The 27,402-nt window shown below is 36.2% G+C and overlaps 2 protein-coding genes, 1 long non-coding RNA gene and 2 other non-coding genes across 5 annotated transcripts; 4 read left to right on the forward strand and 1 right to left on the reverse strand.

Annotated features, from left to right (window-relative positions):
* The first annotated feature begins 1,405 nt into the window (after nt 1-1,405).
* Nucleotides 1,406-5,009, forward strand: LOC121250339. Its single transcript, XR_005937766.1, has 3 exons — nt 1,406-1,544; nt 2,362-2,363; nt 4,996-5,009. It is a non-coding gene; the product is annotated as an uncharacterized LOC121250339 (long non-coding RNA).
* A 7,633-nt stretch (nt 5,010-12,642) lies between these two features.
* Nucleotides 12,643-18,913, reverse strand: LOC121250531. Its single transcript, XM_041149658.1, has 8 exons — nt 18,731-18,913; nt 17,382-17,672; nt 17,039-17,238; nt 16,559-16,909; nt 14,893-15,093; nt 14,671-14,741; nt 13,589-13,728; nt 12,643-13,254 (listed from the first exon to the last, which is right to left on the reverse strand). The coding sequence occupies exons 1-8, from the start codon at nt 18,768-18,770 to the stop codon at nt 12,914-12,916; spliced, it is 1,635 nt and encodes a 544-aa protein (XP_041005592.1). The 5' UTR covers nt 18,771-18,913; the 3' UTR covers nt 12,643-12,913.
* Nucleotides 18,914-20,653: 1,740 nt separating this feature from the next.
* Nucleotides 20,654-20,742, forward strand: LOC121251270. The gene has a single exon (XR_005937940.1). It is a non-coding gene; the product is annotated as a small nucleolar RNA Z102/R77 (small nucleolar RNA).
* Nucleotides 20,743-20,909: 167 nt separating this feature from the next.
* LOC121251269 lies at nt 20,910-20,997 on the forward strand. Its single transcript, XR_005937939.1, has one exon. It is a non-coding gene; the product is annotated as a small nucleolar RNA Z102/R77 (small nucleolar RNA).
* Nucleotides 20,998-22,061: 1,064 nt separating this feature from the next.
* On the forward strand, nt 22,062-25,765 carry LOC121249520. The gene is made up of 6 exons (XM_041148222.1): nt 22,062-22,148; nt 23,251-23,438; nt 24,319-24,433; nt 25,032-25,121; nt 25,270-25,368; nt 25,489-25,765. Exons 1-6 carry the CDS (start codon nt 22,062-22,064, stop codon nt 25,588-25,590), a joined length of 681 nt encoding a protein of 226 aa, XP_041004156.1. The 3' UTR covers nt 25,591-25,765.
* The last annotated feature ends 1,637 nt before the right edge of the window (nt 25,766-27,402 follow it).

Below are 27,402 nucleotides of genomic sequence, written 5' to 3' on the forward strand. Positions count from 1 at the left end.
AGTGGATGTGACGCCCCGACTCCCACGTACAAAAGAACGGGAATCGTGATGTCGGGATGATGACAACACGGTCACGCATCCCAACGAAATGTGCTCAAGTGTGTGTGCAACATGCAAAGGTGCACAATAAAAGTCACAGCGGATAATATAAATAAGTCAACTAAGTACCAGAAATTTAAATACAGGTGTCCAAAATAATTTATCTTTAAAAAGTTATACAATCATCCCAAATATATTACAAAAGGTAAATACATAAAAGACTAGGATAATAAATATCGATGCACGAGAGCAATCCCAGATCGCTTTCCCAACGGAGCCAAAGCCTAAGACTCATCATCCTCATCTGCATCAAAATCTGCGATACCATAAAACGGTACCGCAGGTAAGTATAACCCAAATAACCACGTAATATAAATGCATTAAATGCGACTAACATGCATGCATAAAAAGAATATACATTTTTCTCAAAACATCATTTTTCCCGAAAACGATTAATTTCAACACACGCCAAAATCCAATTTTGGCCCAAAATATCCGTAAAATACTTTTCCAAAAAATGGTTTACACAGAACCCAACCATTTATCGGACACTGTAGGCGGGACTCACAGGCGGGACTCTACCACCATCCCTGCTTACCACCATCCCTACCGCGTGCACCGTAGGCGGGAATCATAGGCGGGACACAACCACCATCCCTGCTTACCACCATCCCTACCACGTGCACCGTAGACGGGAATCACAGGCGGGACTCTACCACCGTCCCTGCTTACCACCATCCCTACAGTTCCTTCCCCTTTTTTCTCAAATCAGTCAATCCAAACAAATCCAATTTCTCACACATGAAATCATAACTTTTCCAAATCACACATGCATATGAATGCAATACACGAAAACCCAGTTTTCTTTACAAACAAGATCATGCATGAAATATTGATATGTACATGCACCAACACTGATCCATAACAATCAACAACTAATAACCAATTCAATCAAGCAACCAAACAACTCCAATCACAATTCCATCCGACCCCCGAACTCTTCGGACTCAGTCCGGCATGTCAAACAATACAGTGTAATATGTTAGTGCAAAAATACATTTCAATTACAAAAGTTCGTTGGAGAAATACTTACAGTACAATATAACAATTTTCGAAGGATCACGAAGTTGAAAAAGGCGATGTTTGAGAAATACCACAGTGTAAAATACACTGTGGCCGTGGGTCACAAATACCAACTTTCAAACGGAGGCAAACGAAGACCCAACATTGATAGGGTAGGGCCTAGGGAGGTCGGTGAAGCCAATGGTGATGGTGGTTTGCCGTGGGTGGCGGCGGAATGGGCGGTAGAAGACCAAAATACCCAAATCAGAAATGTAGATGGTTGAGTTTCACCGGTGGCGGATCGGAGCTAGGGTTGGGTCCAATGGGTTGCCTAGAGGTTGGGGATGAAGTGGTGTGAAGATGGTGGCCGGAGGTGGCGCGACGGCGACGCTGGAGCGAAAGTGACACCGCGGCTTGAAAGGTTGGTGGTGGTTAACGGCGGCGTGAATGGAGGTGAGGTTGGTGGGGTAAGGTCGCCGGCGGCAGGGGAACACAATGGGGTGGGCGGTGAAGGCCACCGCTGGCTCACGGCGGCGCTGGCGTTGAAGGCGACGGACAGAAAAGAAGGGAGAGGGCTGGGTCGCGCGCACGGGGAGGGGGGAAAATAAGGAAGAAAAAAGAAAAGAAAGAAAAGAAAATGAGAGGAAAGAAAAATGGAGGGAAAAGAAATGAGGTCCAATCCTCATAACTTGAGTCACAAAAATGATCCAACGGAGATGATTTTAAAACCACAAGTTAAATAAAATAATTTAAACGTAATGATAAAGTCAAATTGAAATAATTAAATTCCACAGTAATTAATTAAATATGAAAAATAATTTAAATGCACAACAATAAATAAATATTAAGAAAGCATATAAAAATTAATTTTCATCAAATTAAAATCATAGAAATAAACTTACTAAAAATCCAACCAATTTTAAAATAAGAGGATAAATTTTTGAACAATCAAAAATAATCCTTCAGTAAAAAATACACTAAAATACAGGGTGTTACATCCTCCCCCCTTAAAATAAAATTTCGTCCTCGAAATTTGTTGGGCAAACATCACTCTAAAGCAGGATACCAAATACAACCAGAACACTCTTAAGAAAATCACACAACCTCTAACACCCAACGGGCATGGGTACAGCTTGCATAACTTTCCAAAACCCAAGAATAAACCACACATGGCATCCATTACGAAAGGTGAGATTAGACCCATACCTGCCATAACTCCAGCGTCCTGAGTCCCTGGAATCTTGTCGCCAGCACTACCAGGAGTCACCGCATACACCCGAGCCTGAACTAGTTGCCTCTGATTAGTCCTACCACCGCGATGACCACCCTGATTTCCTTGGGTCCAATTAGGGCACTCACGAGCAAAGTGCCCAGTCTGACCACACTCAAAGCACTGGTTCCAACCCTGACGACACTCGCCCTCGTGGGCTCTATTACATCTATCACAAACTGGAGCTCGACCCCCAATACGTATACCAGAAGCTGCATGCGCTCGGGCCCCGATCCTTTGCACAAACTTCTGTGGCGACCTGGAGCTACTCCCTTCACCATCAACGTTCAGTCGCTTCTTACCCGGAGGGGAGCCTACCACAGCACCTCACTCTCGCTCAGCAATTGAGGCCACATTGACCAACCTCTGAAAGTTCTGGATTTCCAGGCATGCGACCTGCCTACGGATTTGAGGGGGCAACCCTTCTTGGAAACGTTCAGCCCGCATCTCTTCAGTAGCAATGAGGTGAGGAGCGAACCGTCCAAGCTCCATAAATTTCCTTGCATACTGCTCGACAGTCATGTCCCCTTGAAGCAAATTATTGAAATCCCGAGCCATTTGCCGTCTCACCGAAACAGGAAAGAATCGATCATCAAATTCTTTCTTAAAACGCTGCCAAGACACAGCAGCCAAGGATCCCAACTCCATCTCTAAGAGTGACCGCTTGGTCTCCCCCCAATTTGCCGCTTCACCTTGCAGGATATAGCTCCCATATAATACCCTCTGGGCCTTAGTGCATCCACAGACTTCAAACGTTCTTTCCAGATCTTGAATCCACCTTCTAGCCCGTAATGGATCCTCTTCACCAGAAAAGGCAGGGGTCCTATGCGCTAAGAAGCGCTCATAGGTGCACCCGGCCTGCATCGCCCTGTACTGCTCTCCTTGCTGTGGACGAAAATTCTGCTGAAGAAACTCCGTCATCCTATTCAACGCCCTCGCCATGGCATAATTTCCATCACCCCTCAGTAATTCATCATCGGGCTCATTAGCTTGCCTTCTTGGTCGTACCATTTTCCTGCCATAGCGTAACCCTTAACCCCACTATCAGCTTAAAACAAACTAAAATATAATTATAGTAAAATAAATTAAAATACAACAATATCACATAAAATAAAATAAAATAAAACCAACAAAATAAAATATCATAAGACAAAAGGAATAAAACAAATGAAATAGTACACAAGAAAATAATTGAAACAAATAAAATTGCCTGCCATATAATAAAATAACTAAATAAACTAAAATAACAAAAATAAGATAAATAAACAAACAATTAACGTACAATAAAATAAATAAATAAAAATTAAAATAATATACTCACAACAAAATAATTTCAAATCACAATTTTAAAATTTTCTGGTACTACACCTATGGGACATGTGGTTTTACCCAGAGCCGAACTGCTCTGATACCACCTGTGACGCCCCGACTCCCACATACAAAAGAACGGGAATCGTGACGTCGGGATGATGACAACACGGTCACGCATCCCAACGAAATGTGCTCAAGTATGTGTGCAACATGCAAAGGTGCACAATAAAAGTCACAGCGGATAATATAAATAAGTCAACTAAGTACCAGAAATTTAAATACAGGTGTCCAAAATAATTTATCTTTAAAAAGTTATACAGTCATCCCAAATATATTACAAAAGGTAAATACATAAAAGACTAGGATAATAAATATCGATACACGAGAGCAATCCCAGATCGCTCTCCCAACGGAGCCAAAACCTAAGACTCATCATCCTCATTTGCATCAAAATCTGCGGTACCATAAAACGGTACCGCAAGTAAGTATAACCCAAATAACCACATAATATAAATGCATTAAATGCGACCAACATGCATGCATAAAAAGAATATACATTTCTCTCAAAACATCATTTTTCCCGAAAACGATTAATTTCAACACACGCCAAAATCCAATTTTGGCCCAAAATATCAGTAAAATACTTTTCCAGAAAATGGTTTATACATTATACAGAACCCAACCATTTATCGGACACTGTAGGCGGGACTCACAGGCGGGACTCTACCACCATCCCTGCTTACCACCATCCCTACCGCATGCACCGTAGACGGGAATCACAGGCGGGACTCTACCACTGTCCCTGCTTACCACCATCCCTACAGTTCCTTCCCCTTTTTTCTCAAATCAGTCAATCCAAACAAATCCAATTTCTCACACATGAAATCATAACTTTTTCCAAATCACACATGCACATGAATGCAATACATGAAAACCCAATTTTCTTTACAAACAAGATCATGCATGAAATATTGATATGTACATGCACCAACACTGATCCATAACAATCAACAACTAATAACCAATTCAATCAAGCAACCAAACAACTCCAATCACAATTCCATCCGACCCCCGAACTCCTCAGACTCAGTCCGGCATGTCAAACAATACAGTGTAATATGTTAGTGCAAAAATACATTTCAATTACGAAAGTTCGTTGGAGAAATACTTACAGTACAATATAACAATTTTCGAAGTATCACGAAGTTGAAAAAGGCGACGTTTGAGCAACACCACAGTGTAAAATACATTGTGGTCGTGGGTCACAAATACCAACTTTCAAACGGAGGCAAACGAAGACCCAACATTGATAGGGTAGGGCCTAGGGAGGTCGGTGAAGCCAATGGTGGTGGTGGTTTGCCGTGGGTGGCGGCGGAATGGGCAGTAGAAGACCAAAATTTCCAAATCAGAAATGTAGATGGTGGAGCTTCACCGGTGGCGGATCGGAGCTGGGGTTAGGTCCAATGGGTTGCCTGGAGGTTGGGGATGAAGTGGTGTGAAGATGGTAGCCGAAGGTGGCGCGACGGCGGCGCTGGAGCGAAAGTGACGCCGCGGCTTGAAAGGTTGGTGGTGGTTAACGGCGGCGAGAATGGAGGTGAGGTTGGTGGGGTAAGGTCGCCGGCGGCAGGGGAACACAATGGGGTGGGCGGTGAAGGTCACCGCTGGCTCACGGCGGCGCTGGCGTTGAAGGCGACGGACGGAAGAGAAAGGGAGAGGGCTGGATCGCGCGCACGGGGAGGGGGGAAAATAGGAAAGAAAAAAGAAAAGAAAGAAAAGAAAATGAGAGGAAAGAAAAATGGAGGGAAAAGAAATGAGATCCAATACTCATAACTTGGGTCACAAAAATGATCAAACGGAGATGATTTTAAAACCACAAGTTAAATAAAATAATTTAAACGTAATAATAAAGTCAAATTGAAATAATTAAATCTCACAGTAATTAATTAAATATGAAAAACAATTTAAATGCACAACAATAAATAAATATTAAGAAAGCACATAAAAATTAATTTTCACCAAATTAAAATCATAGAAATAAACTTACTAAAAATCCAACCAATTTTAAAATAAGAGGATAAATTTTTGAACAATAAAAAATAATCCTTCAGTAAAAAATACACTAAAATACGGGGTGTTACAGTGGACATATTTGAAAAATTGGTAAAATTAGTTGAGAGAGAAGGGGGAGGAGGAGACTGATATGCATGATCAAACCGATGATAACAGGAAATAACCATGTGACCAATGCGATTACAGAGCTAACAAGTAGGTCAATTGGTCTAAGAAGAGGAAAAGAAATTAGAAGGAGATGATGAGAAATTGTTGGCAGTGAAAGAATTGTTGGAGAGAAGAGATAGAGTTTGATGTGCAAGACGCGATTTGTGATTAACAAAAAAACTGTAGACCTGAGAAATGGAGAGAGGATAGGGACTCGTAGTGATGGAAGACACTACGGACTCGAAATCAGATCTTAAACCAGTCAAGAAATAAATGATGAACTCGGACTCAGGGAGAGGATGGCCTGCGACATTGAGAGATACAGTGAGTGCCTTGGCTTTGTGAAAATAGGTAGAGATTGAATCAGACCCTTTTTTAGAGTTGCAAGCTGAAATTTCGTAAGCAAGAGGTGGGCTGTGGTCTAGGCAGAGTAAAGGTTGTGAAGAGTTTTTCATATTTGCTGGGAAGTGGTGCAGTCAAGAACGTGGGAGAGAACCGTATCGGTGAGGGAGGAATAAATTGCCAACATTATGAGCTGATATTGAAGGAGCCAAGAGGTATAGTTTGGGTTGAGTGCATTGTTGATGGTGGTGGGAGGCATGGGAGTGGATCCATCGACATGGCCAAACAGTTGCTTGCCGCGGAGGAATGTGGAGATTTGGGCGTGCCAGAGTAGGTAATTTTCTATAGAGAGTTTGATGGTAATGAGATGTGCGGCTGAATTGGTGATGGATGGATTCGGGGAAGTGGGCTTGGGTGTTGCCATGATGATTGCAGAAGGATAGTATGGGCGTTGGCCCTATCAGGCTCTCAATACCATGTTCGAACCAATGAGAAATCAAGTGCTACGGAGGTGTCTGTAAATATGCATAAGAGAGACCATATAATTGAACAAATGTATTCCTCGTCTATTTTATAATTCCTCAATACAATAGCACTTGTATTTATAGAAGAAATGTAAAATTACAAGAGAATCATTTCTAGAAGGATCGACAATATTCTCTATGGAGTAGAGTTGGTAATAGCATGTTGTTGAGAATGAGCAGCAGACGATATGGAGGTGGCATTCTGTTGAGGACATGCAACGGATGCCGTGGACTCAGCTTGTGAGGTGTTATCCTCTAAGAGCACTAGCATTGGCTTGACCAAATGCATCTTTAAAATTTATCCAATATAACACTTTTTTACATTTGCCTATTCCATTTAAATTCAATCCCCACATTGGATTAGTCATTTACTCTCTATAAAATAATAAAATATTATTAAATTAATAATAAAATATTATTAAATTAATAATTTGTTTATTTAATTTATTTGTATCACATTTTATAATTCTATCAATTTAATATTAATAATAATTATATTCTAATTAAATTAATATTAAAAAAATCATATTTTCAATGGTCATTTAATACTAATAACTAAAAATTGAGATTAAACTTATCTAAATTTCTATCTAAATTTCTTATTCACTAACCAAATATCTAATATTCTATCTAAATATTCACTAACCATATTTTCAATGGAGTGAGAAATTATCAGTTTAACTTTTGGTGAATCAATTTGGTTCTTCAAATTTGGCCAATCACTGTAGCAGAAATCTAAATTGTTTTAGAGATGTCAAATCCAATGTGAGGTCTTTTTAGTACAACTTATCTAAATTTTGGCCAACCCTCAACTTTGCCCAAGCCAATGCTAGAGCTTTAAGGCAAGTACACATGCTCTAATAGTGTGTGTATATATATATATATATATATACATACACACACAATATATATATATATATATATATATATATATATATCATGGTCTTTGTTTTCATTCCCTCGCCCAAGTGATCATGATCTGTTCGTGGGCAAGACTCATTTGAAAACAAACTTACAATCAAACCTAAACCTAAACCTGAACAATTAGCTGCAGGTATTTAAGTCATTAGCAAAGTTCATGAATCCCTACAAACGTACATGATTTCCCCGGCCAACATATGGAAATATAGTATTTTTCAACAAACAATCAATTAGCATCCAATTGTTTATGAGGCTAATTTTCACCCTCCAACAAGCTTGATCTTCTGAACATTGCACCAGTACTAGATTAGAACAACTCTTTCTTCGTGCAGAAGAAACAAATTAAAGACAAAAAGAAAATGTTTTGAAGAGGGTTTTGAGCTTTCTGTGTTAGGATCGACAATGAATATATATTAATTAGGCAATCATAGAAACAATTAATACTATCATGTTTCTTAGATTTGCTTCAACCAATCACTGCCAAGCAGTGGTCTCAATGGATTCGCCATTCATGCACGCCTGTCTGCATTAAATTTGAAAATTAAGCACGAGTAGGAGACAGCATATATATATATATAGTGGATGAAACTCGAAGAAAAACAAATAATAAGGTTAATTATTAAAATTTCCAAACAAACCGAAGCTTGGGTCGGTGAAGGGTTTCTTTCTAGTTTCTAGTACTTGAGCTTCTTTCTATATAGGTTTTTCAATCATCAATTATATATATAGTTTTTGCTCATTTAAAAAAATAAAATAAGCATATATATATATATATATATACACATTATAAGCAAGTGTGATTCTTTGAGTATTAATTACATCAACAAGACAAAAACATATAACCTGATGGCATAACACTCAAACTTTCAAAATTGAGGTTTTGGATTACATCAACAAGGGACCTAAAATCTTTTGAATAAATCATTAATGGATAAAAATAAAAAGACAAAACCAACCAAGGCAATCGTCATGAGTTATTCCTCGAGATCTGGGCGCACGTGATTAGGAAATTATTTCGTCAGTAGTGTTTCATCGATTCTAACTTTGACCACCACACGTGTGGTACTATTTTTGTTTTATTGACACTTGCGGGTCCCAAGGAAAGCCACGTCCACGTCACCAGCAGCTTGGAATTCGGGTGTGTTTGGAATACGATAAAATAGGAGTCATACAGCTAAATATCAAACCTTGATTTCAAAAAAATATATCAAAACTTAATCGACTGTAGGTATTTTCATGGACCGACGGACAAATTAAGCCGGAAACGTCAGTAAGAAGTAAAGTAGTCATGAACTAAGAAACCTACAAAATCAATTAAAGAATTCAGTCAAATAATCTTGCGAATAGGTTAAAATAAACCAATAATCTTGCAACTATATATTTAATTTATACATAACAAATATTGCCATTCCATTTATTAATACGAAGAATAGAAAAACTACTGGATCTCGTGCTTAACATCGGTGGTATTAAATTTTACTTTCTACCAAACACAAAATAGATGATCGATCATATATACATACATACATACATATATACATACATATGTATTTATTTTTTACTATATATGGATATTGTTATTATACCTTATACTATATAGCTAGTTCCATTTGAATTAGATCATATTTTATGTGTATCACTACCATATATGCTAAATGATATGATCACTTTGGAATTAAATAAAAGTGCTCCTAATGGTCAGAATATCCAAGGAAAAGAAACACATAATAATTAAATACCAAAAATTAAGAATCTAGAAGTAGAAATCACGCATGCTTTGATAGCCCACTTAATTAAAATCTGAAGACAGGACACGTTTGGTTGTATATATGGACAAAGATGGTGCTGGAAAATGATGGTGACAACAAGTGTTCCACTAAGACCAGTCAAGCCGACATCCAGGTTGCACATGGGGGCCATTGCACGTACGTGTATGGATGATTGCCAGGGGTATCTAGGGTTTCTTTATTCCAGTTTTTGTTCTCAATCTAGAAGAAAGCCAAAGACCTCCATTGTCTACTCCCCAAGTTCCTTGTTATAATCAAACCCCAACAAGATAACACAAAAATTAATATATAAAGTTTGAATACTTAAAAGAATATGATCATGATTAAGTTAAAACATTATTAACTATGTTCGTTCAGAATTTAGATTAGACATCGATCGAGGTCTTGTGTGAAAGCTACATTTCTAATATAAAGCACCATCTTTCTGCAACTTATATAAGTAACCCTAGGTGTTCAACCACCAATTTTGATATCTCAAGGACAACTAACGTGATGAAAATGCTATAATATTGCATGACGATTGAGAAACATGAGCAAAAAACTTCGTTTTTACGAGTATAAATTGTTGGGATAAACCAGTTATCAAAAGCTAATTTGAAGTATAACAGCAGAAGCAAATAAAAGAAAATTCGATAATCATACAAAGAACACCAAGATATAAGTGGTTCGGCTCAATGTGAGCCTACGTCCACTGTCGGGGTCGGTCTCAATGAATTCACTATCAATAAAGGTGGAGTACAAGAGATCAAAATACAAAATCCTCAATCCCCAAGCTCCAATACACCTAATGAACTTTCAGGATTTTTCACAAAATGATTCTCTCTTTCTAGCTACAATGTTCGGCTACTGATAAGTTGAAAAATACATGAGAAAAGCATGTATTTATAGTTCACGGTGCAAGAATCCTCATTTTAGAACATTTGCTCGAGCAGAGTGTCGAGCGAACTGGGTTGGCTTCTCGCTCGAGTGGACTGTCAAGCAAAATGTCGAGCCAGGGTCGAGCTATAGTCAAGCAAAGTCGAGCAACAGCTAAGTTAAGCCAAGCCACTGAAATGACATTTTCAACTGGAAATCAAATCAAATTCAACATAAATAAATGTCTCCCTTTATATATATATATATATAGTTTACGTCATTTAATTAACTTCGTTACACAATTTATATCAACATTACGTACGTGTAGTTTGAATGGGGTGCATTTGTTCAAAGTCCAAACCTTAATATAGGGATTGATATAACGTATTTTTTTGTAAGAACAATAATGACAATGCAGGCTGTCATATCAATAGGGATTGAGAGAAGATTTACATGCAAGAGATAGAGATGGATTTTCTCTCTCTTTTTTTTTTTTTTTTTTTTTTTTTTTGTGAAGGTATTATTGGGGAAGAATTTTCCACAACTTGTAGACTGGATTTAAACTTCGTGTCTAAGAAAACTATCACAGGTGGAGACAAGTTAAGCTTGGAAAAGCTAGCGGATCGTCCAAGGAACAAGTTAACTTCATAATTTGGGGCATCATTTGACCAAGGATTAGCCGGTAGTGGTAATGTGGAAAATGTAGAAAGATACGGTCAAGGATCAGTCACCAGTGATCTAAAACCAGAAAAACATTGTACAATTGTTTTTTTCTATATATATAAGAACATTGTATAATGTAATTAAAAATGAAGTTTCCTCTTTGAACTTATAATTAGGATCCAGCTACTACTTTGTCTCAATGTTTAAAACTATACTTAATATTATATACTTACTGTATCAATCACCACCATTGATATGTGGTGTAAAGACTTTCAAATATAATTATTCATATATCATCTTATTTTTCTAGAATTGCAAAATGGAAAATTGGCCGAGCTCTTTTTTTTCACAATCACTTTCAAGTAATTAGTAAGGTCTTAAAAAAAAAAAAAAATTAGTAAGATCTTATATATTCCAATTAATGATACCCGCCCTTTTATGATATAAAAATTAAATTTAAAAAAATCAAAAAGAAAAACTTTACCTGGTGAAAAGAATCAACCCGGTCGAGATATTGATTAAATGCTTTAATTATTTTTCCAAGTTTGGGCTAGGCTAACCGGATGAACCCTGATTGAGCATATATGTATGTGTATAGGTGCTTTTACTCACTAGGCTCAGGGCCAGCCCAGCCAGGCTTTGTGCTGATTGCAGCCAGCAAGCCCCCAGTTAAACGGACAGAACTACTCGTACTACACTTTTCCCACAAGTTTTAAATTTCCTGTAGAATCAAGCACACCCAAGCAACAACTAATTTTGACGGTAACTTTTGGCTAAAAGTGGCCTTAGGCCTTAGCTCAGGTGGTAATGGGGTCAGTAGGATTGGAATAATTGCAACTTTTTTCTTATCTTATCAACTTGAAAATGATGAGGTTTCAAGTAATTTGTGTTACCCAAAGATACATAATCTACGTGTTTGAGTTTGTAAAGAGGTTCCAGTCTTGATATAAAGTCACAGAACTTCTTACATTCTATGGGAAGAAGAGAAATATATCCATATTCCGCAGAATCAAAAGAGAAATAAATAGTCCCAGGTGTTGATTGCCTTTTGAATTTTATTCTTACTTCACCTTGGATGCCATGCAAGCCTAGGGCTGCCCTAGATGTAGCAATGAGTGCAGCCAGTTCTTGATTAGACACAGCTTTTTTAAGGTAGGTAATGGTGGGAAAGCTCCATTATGAAGTTTAAACAAAAGGCTTATCTTTTACCACCCCTGTCTTCCATCCATCCAGATATAAAGTAACAAATTACCATTTAGAGCTTCATAGTGGGGCAATAACAGTGGTGAGCATAGCACATTGAGTGACTACAAGATCAGATAAGAATAAATACAAGGAACATTTGAGTGTTTGGTGAGTGCCATTCACCAAATGATTAGAGCATTAAGTTCTGTGTGGCTCACTTTTATATATCAAGTGTAACAACCTCTGCCGAATCAGAACTAAGAGCTACTGAAAACCCCAAGCAAGATAGCAGCAGTACATTTTCCACCAAGAGATACAGGGACCCGTGAATGGGATGCGAATTATTTTAATAGATTCAATAGTTTGGAAGACTTTCTTGAGGGTAAAATTGCAAAAATTATATAGGAAGTCTCTTCATTCAAAAACAGGACTGCATAACAGCAATAAGGGAGATTCAAAATGATTGGAGCTACTAATATAGCCTATTATTGAGTAAAATAATTGCTGATATTTCCCCTAAAGATTTTTCAAATCTGAGTCATAGTGACTAAAGAAAACTACAAACAACAGATGTTTAGATGGTTCTAATGGAATAATAAGAGAAAACTACTTAGGCTAGAAACAAAATTTTTGTACAAGTCTCTCACACGAATATAGAGACTTAAGTTTTCATGGACTATATGTGTTTTCAAAAACTAATTTGCTCGCTTGTACATCAAACAACATTCTGTTTGTATTCATCTGAAAATAGCTTCGTCATTAGGACATGGCAAACCTTTTAGAACATCTCTTAAAGCATAGTAATGGCTATCACACTTGTGGTCTGAAATTAAGTTGCTCGAGAGCACTATCCTCAGAAAATGTTCGGCTGGATGCCTCTTCCAGAGTGTGAAAAACTCCCTGCTGATACCAGCCCGGGTGTCCGCATTCCTCTTTAGATAGAAAACGGTCCCGGGTACAAATAACTCTTCAGGAACTGTAGAGGCAGCTACTTCCTTTTCAATGACAATATTCTCTTTTGCGGTGGACACTAAAGTGGATACAGGAGCAGCAGGCAATTCCTCTCTGAAAGAAACATCTGTTCAAGCACCACCACAACATTTGGTGAATGGGAGATCGCAAAATGTGGCAATCCAGTGAGAAGGTCATATTTAGACTTCGTGAAGTAAACTTATGTAAGTTAGCGCATAATTTCCTCTGTAAATGCCCAGAATTGGACACACACACACACATACAGGATCAAACTTGACATATGGAACTAGGGACTCCATACAAGTCCTAAACATTTAAAGCATAGAACTGATCACAGAACCACAAAGCCCAGCACCCACCAATAAGAATAATCACTATGTCATCAGATGGTATATTCTAAAGCTACAGTCGACCTTGGGGCCAATGCAGGCCGAGCTTACCAGAATAAGTTCTTTTGTTCCTAAAGTCTGCATAATCTGCAAGTTTCCGAGCTACATCTTGCACTGAAGACACAACCTGCTTTGCATTTGTAACCAAATTTATTACATTTTTCCAGTCTTCCTTCTCAACCACACTCATCCTGTCAAAATGGAAAGAATTAAAAGTTCGATAAATCATTTTCCATTACCACCCATATAAAAGTGATGCCTGAGACAGAAGCAGCTATCTTCTATATACAGAAGAACCTATAAAATCAATAGGCTACCATAAATAACTGGCCCTTTCGGTAGGGTGATTAATATCTTCTATTTTAAGTTCTTTGATGTAAGCAATCGCTTAAAGTTCTTACCAAATACCTCCCCCAAACATTACCAGATTATTTTAAGGTTAAACTGAGAGGGACATGTAAGGACACTTTCAAATGAATAACTATTTCCTAATAAACAAGTGGATGTTTACGCATTTTGATAATATCTACAGACTTTAGTATTATGATCAAACTTGTAGTTATGACTAACGTAAAATTACAATCAGATTCTTAGAATGCTTAATCCAGTTTGATGATAAGCTAACTATAAAGCTATACACAAGGGTCAGATCATGTAAGGAAATGGAAAGAAAAATATATCTGAAAATATAGTGTTTGTCCAAGGGGGGAAATCTGAAATCAACTTAGCACCTTTAATACCAAATTAGTTACTTTGCCTCCATGATGACAATGAAAACCACAAGGCAGGCCTTGCCCAGGTGGGGTGTATGCATACTTTCATTTCCATGTAAAAATTGAAAAACAAACTCCTGTAAATTTGAAAGAGCATCAATCTCTTGCAAGTTCAAACTCCTGAACATTTGAAATTCAGAAACAGTTTTGAGATTCCATCAGATTTGAGAGACTAGGAGAAAAAGAAATGTACTTAAAATTTACTTGCAACTTGCAAACATGAAGGGGCTCCTTGATATGAATGCTGCATTTGATTTCTAATTCTCTTTGGCATCCAGAATGCCTTTATATGCTTGCTGGATTTAGCATGTCATAAAAGAAAGGAAGCAATAGCTTCTGTATAGGTTAGGTTTTGCTTACCAATCAGTTTGAAGGATTTCATTCCTCAGCCTTGTTAGAGAAGCTATACTTAATCTAGGTATAATATCATCCTGAACAAATGGGTTGGGGGGCAAAACAGTATGAGAATATAAACACGAGAGAAACAAAAAACTTCCCAAAAACAAGAATTTTATAAGAACTCAAAAAGCGTTGCTGCTTCCAAATAACATAACTGATAGACTATCAAATGCATCCACCCACCTGCATAACAATGGTGTTAACGTAATCAGAGCAGCTTTCAGCAAGTTCTCTGGAGACGCAAGGTGGAGAGGCATATCCAACAGCAGAAACAATGTCCGGGCTAAATCCAAGCTCCTCAACTGACTTTCTACGAATCATTATTGCTAGTAAAGAAGCCGTAGCACCACCGAGAGAATGACCCACAAGTCTTAACCTATATCCCTGTTAATGAATTAGGCTCACTGTAATAACCCAGCCCAGCCCAAACCAAAGGCCCAGCCCCTTTCTTTCCTAAGTGTCCACAGAATCATACACCTAAGCTCTGATACCACCTTTGTGACGCCCCAACCTAAAACTATAAACGGACAAAGTTCCATCTATATTTTCAAAACTTTCTCCCTGTTTATAACATATATCATATACACAACCTCCAAAGTATTCACAACTATAATACAATGATCCTAAAAAACCCTTTCACAAGTTCGGTTAGAGCCATTAAATTCTAAATAATTACAAATACAGATACTCCCACAAAAATTGTAAAATAACTAAAATATGACCATAAGAAAACTCTATACAACCAAAACCATCTTCAGGCAACAAAATCATCAAGCCCCAAAACTTCCAACCTCAAGTGACTAAACCAAGTCCACTCTGGAATCTTTGACTCAAAAGCTATCACTTCAAAGGAATGAACTTTCTACAACTCTGAAAAATATATGAAATGAAGTGGTGAGCTGCCACATGCTTAGTAAGTAGCAATTTAATGGGGGTGTGGGAGTTGGCAATTTTCTTGACTATAAGAGAGTGAATAAATTCTCAATAAAATAATGTGAGCAATACAATTTTATCTCAACCAACATATTCATCCAAATATCGTATTCAAAGCCACATGATAATAGGAAAATCACCAATATACCACAAAGATATCATGCCACGAAGACATCATGCCACGAGGGCATCAATATATCACAAAGATATCATGCCATGAAGACATCACGCCGCGAGGGACGTCAAGCATGTCACAAAGACATTCAAATCATGGGCTCAAGAATAAATAGCATACTCACACTTATTTTATTGAGAATTTATTCACTCTCTTATAGTCAAGAAAATTGCCAACTCCCACACCCCCATTAAATTGCTACTTACTGAGCATGTGGTAGCTCACCACTTCATTTCACATATTTTTCAGAGTTGATAAAAGTTCATTCCTTTGAAGTGATAGCTTTTGAGCCAAAGATTCCAGAGTGGACTTCGTTTAGTCACTTGAGGTTGGAAGTTTTGGGGCTTGATATTTTGTTGCCTAAAGATGGTTTTAGTTGTATAGAGAGTTTTCTTATGGTCATATTTTAGTTATTTTATAGTTTTTGTGGTGGTATCTGTATTTGTAATTATTTAGAATTTAATGGCTCTAGCCGAACTTGTGAATGGGCTTTTTAGGATCATTGTATTATAGTTGTGAATACTTTGGAGGTTGTGTATATGATATATATTGTAAACAGGGAAAAAGTTTTGAAAATATAGACAAAACTCTATCTGTTTATAGTTTTGGGTTTGGGACGTTACACTCACTACAATGATATGAAACCCCTGATAATAATACATAACAAAGAAATGGAGGATAGAAAGAAAGAAAAGAAGAAAAAAAGATATCTGAAAACAGATAAAATAAAATCTTCACCACCTTGTATTTCTCCAAGCAGTTCCTAATAGTTCCCATCTCATGAGTAAGAAACCAACGAGCAGCTTCAGCTGTGCCAAAGTGGGTGGAATACCCTTCAAATGTCACTTCTCCATCGCTCGAAGAAACAATATCAGTGATAAGGTCATAGACAGTTTGAGTGCCACGGATTCCAAGGATCACAAGTTTCCTACGGGCATCAACCCCAATGTAATATCCAGGTCTCATCAGACTGGAATTTTTTACAAACTTCAAAACATTGCTTTCTCGAATCATACTGTTCCTTGAAAGACCAGCAGCATCACCCTTATAACAACCTTTCGCTAACTCCAGATGGTAGATGAGGTCTTGCACCTAATATAAGAAACCATAACCCCTTTAGAACTTTGGATTTCTGAAGCAAGATTACCAAAGAAGTATGCAAAATCACAGAACGAAAAAGGAGTGTTTATTGTGTTCATATGAATTTATTATAGAATTTACTATTGAGTCTGATGTGATCTGAACACCCTTAACATCTTCAAATGGATTTGTAGATGCTTGACGAAGATAAATAAGAAATAAGCCAATTGTGAGATCGCTCAGGCTCCAATCCTGGATTCCAATCTTACTCCGTTGAATGCTTGCAATAATTTCTGAAACTGACCGATTGACAGGTGGGGGTTCATTTCTCAATCCATCTCCTGCATATTTCGAATGGTAAATAAGTCTCCACAACCAACACAACCTAAAGATTTCAAATTTCTCACATACAGTTACCCAAATGTAACACCATCTCCACAAGCTATATCATAAGATGAAAAGCACGACAAAAACATAAACAGACCTGTTGGCAGGGCCCACCTACACAATTGCAGAGCTGGTTCAAGAGCTTTTGTGAGCCAAGCAAGCTCCAACCTCCCCTTCGTATCACTCAGATCTTCATCTTTGCAACTGTATTTGCTGAGCCTAGAACCACTGCACATCTTCTTCTCAACTTTAGACTCCACAGAAACTTCTTTCTGCATACCTGCTCCTACCTTATCTGCTTTTGACCGTGTTAGCTGAAACCGATTGAGAACACTATACACATAACTTTGATAACTTCCACATCTCTTCAGACAATTTGTAGTATAATCTGCCAAAAAAAACAGTATTAATCAAAACGTTTTTATATACTGAAACAAGAAAACCCACATTTGCTGTCCATATTCGAGATTACACTCATAGGGTAAATCTCTCCAATTTATATTGGAGTATAATCCTACTGTGAGTTGTTAAGTCCTTATCGAAATTAATCGCCTGAGTGAACACATACATGTGTGTTATTTTAGGTTCAAGAGTGAGTAAATGGTATATCATAGCAGGAATTTAAGCTTTTGCCCAACTAGGGCTGTGATCGACTCAAGTTCGAGCAGGTTATGCCTGGTCAAGCTTTGCTCAATTATACTGTTATTAAGCTCGAGCTTGACTCGAGCTTTTTGGGTTGCTTGGGCTCGACTTGAGTAGAATATTTACAGGTCTAAACTCATGTTGAGGCTCAACTATCATTATTACTTATTAACTATGCATATGCTTACATAAGACAATGGTATATTACTATATATAGTATATATTACTTAATGATTAATATATGTAAGCATAAATACATATATAAGAAATTAGTATATCTATAACATTTATACTTATAAAAGATATATGTATATTTTTTATCGGTACTTATACGAGATAGTTATATCTACAAGTAATATCATAAATTTAGACGAAGTGATGAGCAGTCTTATCCATATAAGGCCTAGTAACCTAGTCCCGACATGTTACGCGTATTTATCTGATGTCTCCCAACAAATTTTAGAGTTCCATCTCAAACCCCACTGATATTTGGACACCAAAATTGCTTAGTATTTCTAGACACATTATCGCCCCCATAACTTTTTTCAAGGCTACGGTTAAAATAAGTGTCAAGGTATTACTTTGACAACAAATGAGGGAAAAATACCCGGAAAGAAAGAACTAATACACAAACCTGGAAATTGTATCGCTCAGTTGTCACTAATATCTTTATAAAAACACATATTGCAGCGAAATAAGAAATCCAAGCCCAAGAATTTGAAACGTACAGCATTACTGCCCAAGAAAATAGCAAAAAATAGAAAATAAAAGAAAGGAGAGGTTTGAACAAGAAGCTGCACTTACGAATATGATGGAAGATACCCTTCACGGGTCGGTAAACCATTTCTTTGGTAGCGTAGTTATTCTTGTAATGGGGGCTCGGGATATATCGCGGTGCTGGTTCTCGGAATCGCTGACGTTGCGTTGGGCGGCGAAAGCTCCGAGCGAAGGAAGGAAGAAGAGTCGGATGCCGTGTTCTAGTTACCAAGCCTTATTGGAAGATTACGGTGAATTTAACATCGTGAGGGCGTTATCTAAGGAGTTGGGCTAAACGACAGTCGTTTATGAAGGCGCATTGTATTCCTAGTATCTACGGTCCTGCCGTTAGGTGCAAAGAGAACGAAAGTAGGACAGCTGGCGCTCTGTCTGGAGCTGGAGTTCTTATGGAGCATTAGACATCATTAACTATTAAGTAGATATGAATAAAGAGATAATCCAATTTTACTATGGGATACCTGTTACTAAAATTACTTGCACGAGTATTTGCAGTCAGAGTGCATAAATGTCTTGTACTTATTTTAAAAAAATAAATAAATATGATATTTAGATAAAAAAAAATTAATTTTTTAATAATAAATCTTAATTTTTTTAAAAAAAATAAGCAACGTTTGCATAACTAATAATTATATTTAACATTACTTTTTTTTTTAATAAAATATTATCTACTTTAAATTTATCTAATAATTAGTTATTTTTTTTAATATTTTTGCATTAATAATAATTTTATACTTTTAAACCTAATTTGAATCTTGTTAGGCTATTTTCATACACTTAAGTGCGCATATATTAGGATTATGCCTAAACATTATTTTCTTCAATCGAAATGTTGGGTGAAATCTTCCACTGCAATGTTAGGATTAGGAAATATTCTTCCAAAATTTTATTATCTTTAATTTTATTTGTTGTGAGTGATTATATATTTAAGTCATTTAAAATACATTACATTAACCAGTGTAATTAATTATACTAAAATTTAAGATAAAGAGCAACATTCCTCTTATAACTAAAGAATGAGAAAAATGTTTCAAATATTTTCTAATTTCATTTAAAATGTTAATATATGCTTTTAGATTCAATTGTAATTAAAATTAGATTCATTAGATGAAGTACATATATTCTTTTGTTGTGTTCTCATGACCCTATATAGGGCTAGCAATTGCAATTCAATTTGTTTGAATCGAACTCAAATTGTTGTGTCAAATTAAAATTAGGTTAATAATAAGCTGATCTTAACGTAATACGTTTAATTAAGCATGTCGAATCCCTTAATTCTAATCTCGCAATTATAGGTCGGATTCATGTGGGTCTTCAAGCTTTAGGAAATGTTTGTATTCGCAATCCATCTTAATTCATCTCACTACTATTTATTACTATTTATCAATTTTAGCTCATAAATCTCACTACTATTCACAATCTATCTTATTATTATTTACAATCCATCTCAACTCATATTTAAATCCAAACGACACTTTAAATAAAAGATGTCAACTTTAAATGTCAAAGGCCAGATTCCGATAGTTTCAAATCAAATTCAGGAATTATATGATTATATTTAATATTTATGGCCAAGAAAGTTTGTAAATTTCCTGAAGATGAAACTTTTAGGGCTTTTCCGAAATTACAGCAACAATCTCCTACAAATCTCCCTATATATACCCCCTTTAGGGTAACGATTTCCACCACAGCCGCTACTAGGGCATAGCCGTCAAATATGCCGTTGCTGTATCTCACCAGTCTCACCTCTCCAGTAGCCCTCCGATTGCCTACCAATCCCATTTTCCGTCCCTCGCCTTTATGGCTGATTGCCATTGGGCTTTCACTTCTCTTCCTACTTATCAAAACCCGTTGTGCTTGTCAAATATATGTATGCATTTATAGGGTCGCAGTTGTATATATGAATTTGTATTGTTTTTTAGAAAAATTGTAAATTTTGAAATAGTTGGGGGAGAATGAGATGATGATTATATTATGTTTCCCTATTGGTTTGATTGCCGATATGATGGCGTCAACGTTGTATTAGCTCTAGCTGATCGTTTTCCTCCCGTTGATACTATTCTTAATTTGCATATTTTTTAAATTTATTTGTCGAATCATTCACTCAAGAAAATTCATGCACATTGCACAGATACGTGTATTCACTTGTTGTTTCTGTAAATGAGTTTTATGTGTGTTTTTCGAATATTTTCGGTCTGCTGGTGTTGGAGAATGACATGATGAATAGAGGATGTTTCCCTATTGGTTTGATTGCCGTGATGATGGCATCTCTAAGTATTAGCTCTATCTGATCATTCTCGTAACGTTAATCAGTATGTTATCGGGAAAACAAAGTTCAAGTTTCCGGCATTGTTGTGCCGATTGTTTGCTAGAGTGATGTGGTCGTTCTGTTTTCTGATGAAATAGATCTTAACTTGTGGTATGACCCATTGGTATGTTATCAGGAAAAGCGGAAAACAATGTTTAATTTTCTAACACTAGTTATTTGCTAGTGTCATATATATGGTCATTTTGTTTTGAATGGAATAGATCTTAACTACAAGTATGCCACATTAAGCAGCTGAGTTTATCTTAATGTAAATTGGAGTTGGTAGAGGAGGGTTCTATCCTCCTTGAACAATAAACAGGGCCTCTAAAGCTCTTGATATCATGATTTAATTTGTTGTTTTCGGAATGGAAGCTAGTTGTATTTTTCCTGTCTTTTATTTGTCAATGACTGAATTTGTGAATTCACTTGGATACTGGAAAATATATTATTTTATTTGTTTAGTTTGGTTTGAGAAAGCATTTCATTACTGTATTTCTCCTGTTTTTGTGTTTGTGTTTTCAAGGAATTGATTTTCAGCGTCTTGTGTCTATTTTAGCATCTGTCTTGTAAACTTGTAATGCATGACCCACGTTTTTCTCTCAAATCTTTTTTGTCTATTAGCAAGCATATCAACTCGGTGTTCTAAATTTGTAATATTCTTGCTCCCTTCTGCCTTCTTATATTGATTGCTTTTGCACCGGAGGATTTGTCCAACTTTGATTGTTGCTCATTGGTTTTTATGAGCATTTGAAGCACTGGCTTTAAGTACAAAAAGATACATTTTGCAAGATTTTGGTTGATTTATACATCTCGCAGCTAAAATGTATATGAATCTTGTTCCGTTTTACTTGAGGCCTAGTGAAGAGATTATTAAAATTGTTATTCCTGCTATTCCAAGTTTTATGCTTTGCTTGTTTGCAAGCCTATAACTATCTAGAAAGTTCAAGGATGAAAGGTGCCTTTCTTCTAGATTCGTTTCCAGTTTCAGCATACGGAGTTAAGATATTGGTCTTGTTGTATTGGCCTCATATATGAGATTTCGACTATAGGGGCATGGTTCTTCTTGGTCAACCTGGAAAATCACTCTTCCAAGTCCCTTTCAGAGGCTCTGCTATGATTCGAGGCCAGAAGGCAGACGAGGTGTTAATTGAACACAAGATGAGGTTGCCAGCGTTCAAACGTCTATGGTGTCTTGACTCCTGCATATTGAACCCAGAAATCAATTAGCTCGTTCGGTTTCATGGTCTGATTTGGGTTTGGAGTTAATGAGTCAGGACTGATTCATGTACAATCTGAATCTGACATATGACTCAGCGTGAGACATATACTCTAAATTTATTTAAAATTTTATTTTAAAATAAATTTAACATTTCATACAAAATTACGTTAATTTATGAATTTATTTTTATTTAATGTTTTAGAAAAAGCCAGCTTGAGCCGCTAACCGGTCACTGCGTACATGTTTTGTTTTTAACCCTGTAAACGGTGCGGTTTATTGCTTTTTCTATTTTGTTGGATCCTTTCGTGGTACATGTTACGTTAGACAAAGTTACAAAGATCCCAAAAAGAATAAATTCCACAAACTGACTTTATATTTTTTCAGACTTTAAATAAAATGTAAAAAATAATAATATTTTTTTTAAAATTTAAAACGTAATATTAAACAATAATTTTATAATTTTTTATTTGACTTTTGTTTCCAAAATTAATAAAATACATAATTCAATTCAATTTACTATCATTCACATAAAACGAGATATTCTAATCCAAACGGGAGTTCAGCCTTACGGAGAGATTTCAAAATCTCCACTGCGACAGTGCCGTCCCAAGATCACGCTTTTGGACAAGAGTAATGATATATCTATAACATTTTGTTTAATGCATTATATAAAATATTATAATGTGTTAAATAATGGATATTTTTATAAAATTATATTATTTTTATAAGATGTTTTATAAAAATATCTCTTATTTAACACATTGTTATATAATATGTTGTATAAAATATTATGGATAAATTATTTTTCTTTGGACAATAATACCTTTAAATCTTGAAGGCCTCGTAAATGAGATAAGTTGAAGTTATAATTAAAAAAGTTTAATAAAATATTATTAAAATATAATTTTTTTAATATTATTATTTTAAAATTTAAAAAAATAGAATTATTTATTTTATTTTATAAAAAAATTTAAAAAAATAGTAAAAATAAGATGAAATGAGTTTAACTGTGAAACAAACGAGGATGTATTTCCTTTCAAATGCCACCTCCCTCTTTCCGGTGTCCTAAAAAACCGAGTGAGAGAGACAGACAGAGGGAGTTCAGTGCTTCACCTAGACGGGACTCCCTTCTGCCTTCTGGGATGGCTTTACGCTTCGTTTTTTGGGAGAGTTCTCTTTGCCTCTATCTTCATACTCTCTGCTTACCCAGAGTTAGTGCATGCAATCACTTTCAGTTTTCTCCCCCTAAAAAAAGATATTATATACTTCCAATGCTCATATTCTTTATCTATTTTATTAATTCTTCAGTGTATATATATTCTTTAGGCAAATGTAGATTCTGGGTTTTGAGTAATTTTCGTTTTACATTTGAAAATCTCTGTTGGATCTGTTGTAAAAGGTTGCAACTCGTTGTTTGACCATTTAAGACGTTATATAGAATATAGATCTGCATTTTCTGTTTTAGCATATGTTTTTGGTAGAAAATTGAATGATGGGTTTGAGTAATTGAGTGTCATTTACCAACCTAGTTTAATTAACCTCACCAATCACTTTGAGTTCTGCTTGTTATGGGTGAGTGATTATTAAGGACAACGTACTGATGAGTCTGCTCTTCAATGGATATCCCTCTGCCCATAGATAGTTCATAGAGTGATATTTTTTATTTTCTCGAGTGGATGAAGTGGACTGCCCTCTGTTCTCCGCTAGTTTCTTCGAAGTTTGTGTTCTTATCTGTTTTGAAATCTTTGGAGATGCCGCCATATTAGATGGATTTTTACTAGGCTGTTAGTGTGATCCGCTGCTAAGTTCCTGATCACTTTTATCACTTTCGTATTAATCTGGTAATTCGTACTGTGAAATTATAATAAGTTTCCTTTCTTTTTCCGAAGCGCCTCTATGGGGGAGGTTCTCATCATAAAAGCAAAAGATCATTTCTTTGGAAAAATATAGCAAGGGAATTTATTTTGCTGAGTCTATCTTTTTCACCCCGAGCGTTAATATTTTTATCTTGTTTATTTTAACAACAAATCTCGTCTTATCTCATGGTTACAATTTGGAGTATAAGATGTTGGCCCGTCTTCCACTTGACAGGTTAAATGAATACGGGGTTGGTGGGGGGATGGCAGCAAAGGCTCTTGGACCAAAGTTTGATGTCTTTTTAAAACATGTTCAGTCCCAGGTTGCCGTGCAACTGCCAGATATCCAAGTGAGAATCTCTATCTCTCTGTTTGCAACTTGTTTTTTTTCTTAGTAAAAATTTAAAATCAAAAAAATTAAAAAATAATAAGATGAAAAAATGAAGAATCTCTCTCTCCAACAACCAAACACAGCTAAAACACTTTTCGTAAGCTGCACTCGGCAGTGCAATACTGCTATTTTCCCTTTTGCTTAACCTACTCACAAATGGGTTTATCACTAGAAATAGATTGTGCTGATACTATGATATACATGGTGAAAACATTAATAGAAGGCTAGATGTAAGAAGCCCATGATAAAAATAACTAAATTAATGTTTTAAATGGTATGTGGCTTTTCTCTTTCATATGATCTGTTCCATCAATTCATGGGGTTGGGCTTGTGAGAAGAAACGGTGATTCAGTGAAGAGAAAGTTTTGGGTTTGTAATAGGAAGGAATTTTTTTTAAGAATTTCTTGTGTACATTAAGAAGAAGATATAAGGAGTGTATCTGTACATTAAGAGTTTTGATTAGATTGATATTAAATATATCTCGCGGTGTATGCTCTTCTCATCAGTAACATCACTTTTGTTGCTATATATTATTGATGTTTTGAGTCTTGACATAGGTGAAACATTTAGTAGCTGCAGCTATAGCACTGAAGGGCATGGGAGGAATCCTCTTTATATTTGGCAGTTCTTTTGGGGCCTATCTTCTGGTTGGCATTTCTACCATGTAGCATGGTTTACTTCCAATCTTTTATTTCTACCTTGGTTTGAGGATGCTTGACTCAGCTGCCACTGCCCAGGCTGCGTCTTGGTGCTGTCTTTTTGGGTTATTCACTAGTGTTGATTTCCTTTGTTTAGCTTTTGCATCAACTGATTACCATTCCCATTTTATATGATTTCTACAACTATGACAAAGAGGCGAAAGAATTTGGTCAACTTTTCATCAAATTTACACAGGTTGCTATGTTGCTTATTCCCTTTCTTTTGCCTGTATGTTTGAAATGTGGCCACTATTATATTAGGTTCAAGATTGTTTGATAAAGTCTCAAGTGTTATGCTTATATCTTTTTATTGCAGAATGTGGCTCTTTTTGGGGCATTGCTGTTTTTCATCGGGATGAAGAACTCGATTCCTAGGAGACAATCCAAGAAGAAGGCTCCTAAAATGAAAACTGTCTAGAAAGGAAGTGTAGCCGGAAGAGACATCGCCATCATGAAGCAACCTATTTGTTCGTTTCCTGTCTTTTCTTTTGAAACTCATAATCTGAATCTTCTAGGATGCATCTTTTAGCGGTTATGTTTTAGGACCAACATTTATTTAAAGTATTTTATTACACCTTTCCCCTTTTATTTCACGAGGTATATTATTTATAATGGACTATGAACCTTTGCTCTTGTGCTCAGGAGCAACTTTCTGACAATGAGCCATGCAAAAGAGGACCATTTTAAGGAAGGTTTTATGTATAAACCTTTTGCATATGAGGTGAAAGGAGAACCATATTATCCGGTCCTAGCCAATTGTGAGAGGTCTATGCAAAAAGAGGAATACTACTCTTCATCTTCCATTTGATCATCCTCACTCACATATGTTGACTTGATACATTTCAAGTGGTTGCCTTTATGAATTATTTAAATGAAAATCACTAAAAATGTGCTACATAGTAGGCATGATAGAGGATGAAAAAAATCTAGAATGAAGAAAAGTATTACTCATGCAAAAACAAACAGTTTTTTTTTTTTTTTTGTCCGGAACTATTCAAAGTGCATAGAGCAGGTGTTGTCTTCCAAGTGCTGTTTTGCTATCAAGCGGTGGACCTTGAGGTAACAGTACCTTATCTAAAGGAGGATAAAGAACAAACTAGAGAATTTTGATGATCTTTGTTACCTGGTGCTTCCCAAAGTAAACATAAAGCTCCTTTTTACCCTCCAAAAAATTTAGATTCCAAGAAGCAAAATTAGCAAATGATAATGCTATTCTATGACCATATATATCAGGTGTTTGGTTCCATTATTTTCCATTGTTATCCATTCTGACCATTTTAGATTTGATTCTTTTCAAAGAAAACTATTTTATTCGCAGAGGAAGGGATATTTTAAAAAAAATTGCCTCACAACTGGAGATAAACCAAGCAAAGAACAAATGAATCACATTTTGAAGGAACTACAACGACTAAAATGTGATTTGATACTGCTATGAACATGCTTTTTTTACTTAAGTAGAACCATCACACGTGGATTGGGAATGAGACTAGAATTAAGGGAACTTTGGATTCTAGTGTCCAGAAGATAAGACTCTAATATCATGGTGGTAACTGTTCATAATAGATGGGTAACCACCATGATATTAGAGTCTTAACTTTTGGACACTAAACTTTTGGGATTAATAATGTTCCACCAACATCATAATTGAACCACAACTATAAAATTATATGTGCTTTTATTTTGTAAAGAAAAATTATATTCTTCATTCAGAATTTTATCATGCTCAATCATACTAGTTGATATGTGGCATTTTAAGTTATTTAAAATATGCTACATCAATCAGTGCAATTGGGAGAATTCGGTATTAAAAGTTTGCATGTTAAATGAAGCAAATAGGGTCAACCTAAATGTATTCATCTGGTGCCACAACCCGTCTTTTGTTTTTTGAGTAGCTCATCACCAAAGATATACAACTTGAGAGAAGTATTGGAGTACGATGATTGCGGAACCTGTACACATCGACCACGACCTCTACTACTAGCCATGCAAACTGACGATAAGTCACCCTAGGAAAACGCTACAACTCTTATGTCAACTGGCGTCGGAACAAAATAAAAAATTATTCTGACAGCTAGTTAAACAACGAAAATTAGAGATTGAGATTGAGAAAATCACAAACAGTTATAAACCCTAAGATGAACTCTGAGATTAAGGTTTTATCATAAGAAAAAAATCCATCACTTCTGAAACCCACAAGCTGGCTTAAATAGCTAACGAAGAATGGTAAAAC

Source organism: Juglans microcarpa x Juglans regia, chromosome 2D (genome assembly GCF_004785595.1).
Source record: "Juglans microcarpa x Juglans regia isolate MS1-56 chromosome 2D, Jm3101_v1.0, whole genome shotgun sequence".
Lineage (NCBI taxonomy): Eukaryota > Viridiplantae > Streptophyta > Magnoliopsida > Fagales > Juglandaceae > Juglans > Juglans microcarpa x Juglans regia.

Coding starts and splice junctions, on each gene's coding strand:
- LOC121250531 (XM_041149658.1), bottom strand. CDS start 18,770: ATGGTTTACCGACCCGTGAAGGGTATCTTCCATCATATTC. Junction 17,239..17,381: donor TAGGTGGGCCCTGCCAACAG/GTCTGTTTATGT, acceptor CGAAATATGCAG/GAGATGGATTGAGAAATGAA. Junction 13,729..14,670: donor GAAATCCTTCAAACTGATTG/GTAAGCAAAACC, acceptor CCATTTTGACAG/GATGAGTGTGGTTGAGAAGG.
- LOC121249520 (XM_041148222.1), top strand. CDS start 22,062: ATGGTTCTTCTTGGTCAACCTGGAAAATCACTCTTCCAAGTCCCTTTC. Junction 23,439..24,318: donor ATACTCTCTGCTTACCCAGA/GTTAGTGCATGC, acceptor TCCACTTGACAG/GTTAAATGAATACGGGGTTG. Junction 25,122..25,269: donor CTTTTGGGGCCTATCTTCTG/GTTGGCATTTCT, acceptor TCCTTTGTTTAG/CTTTTGCATCAACTGATTAC.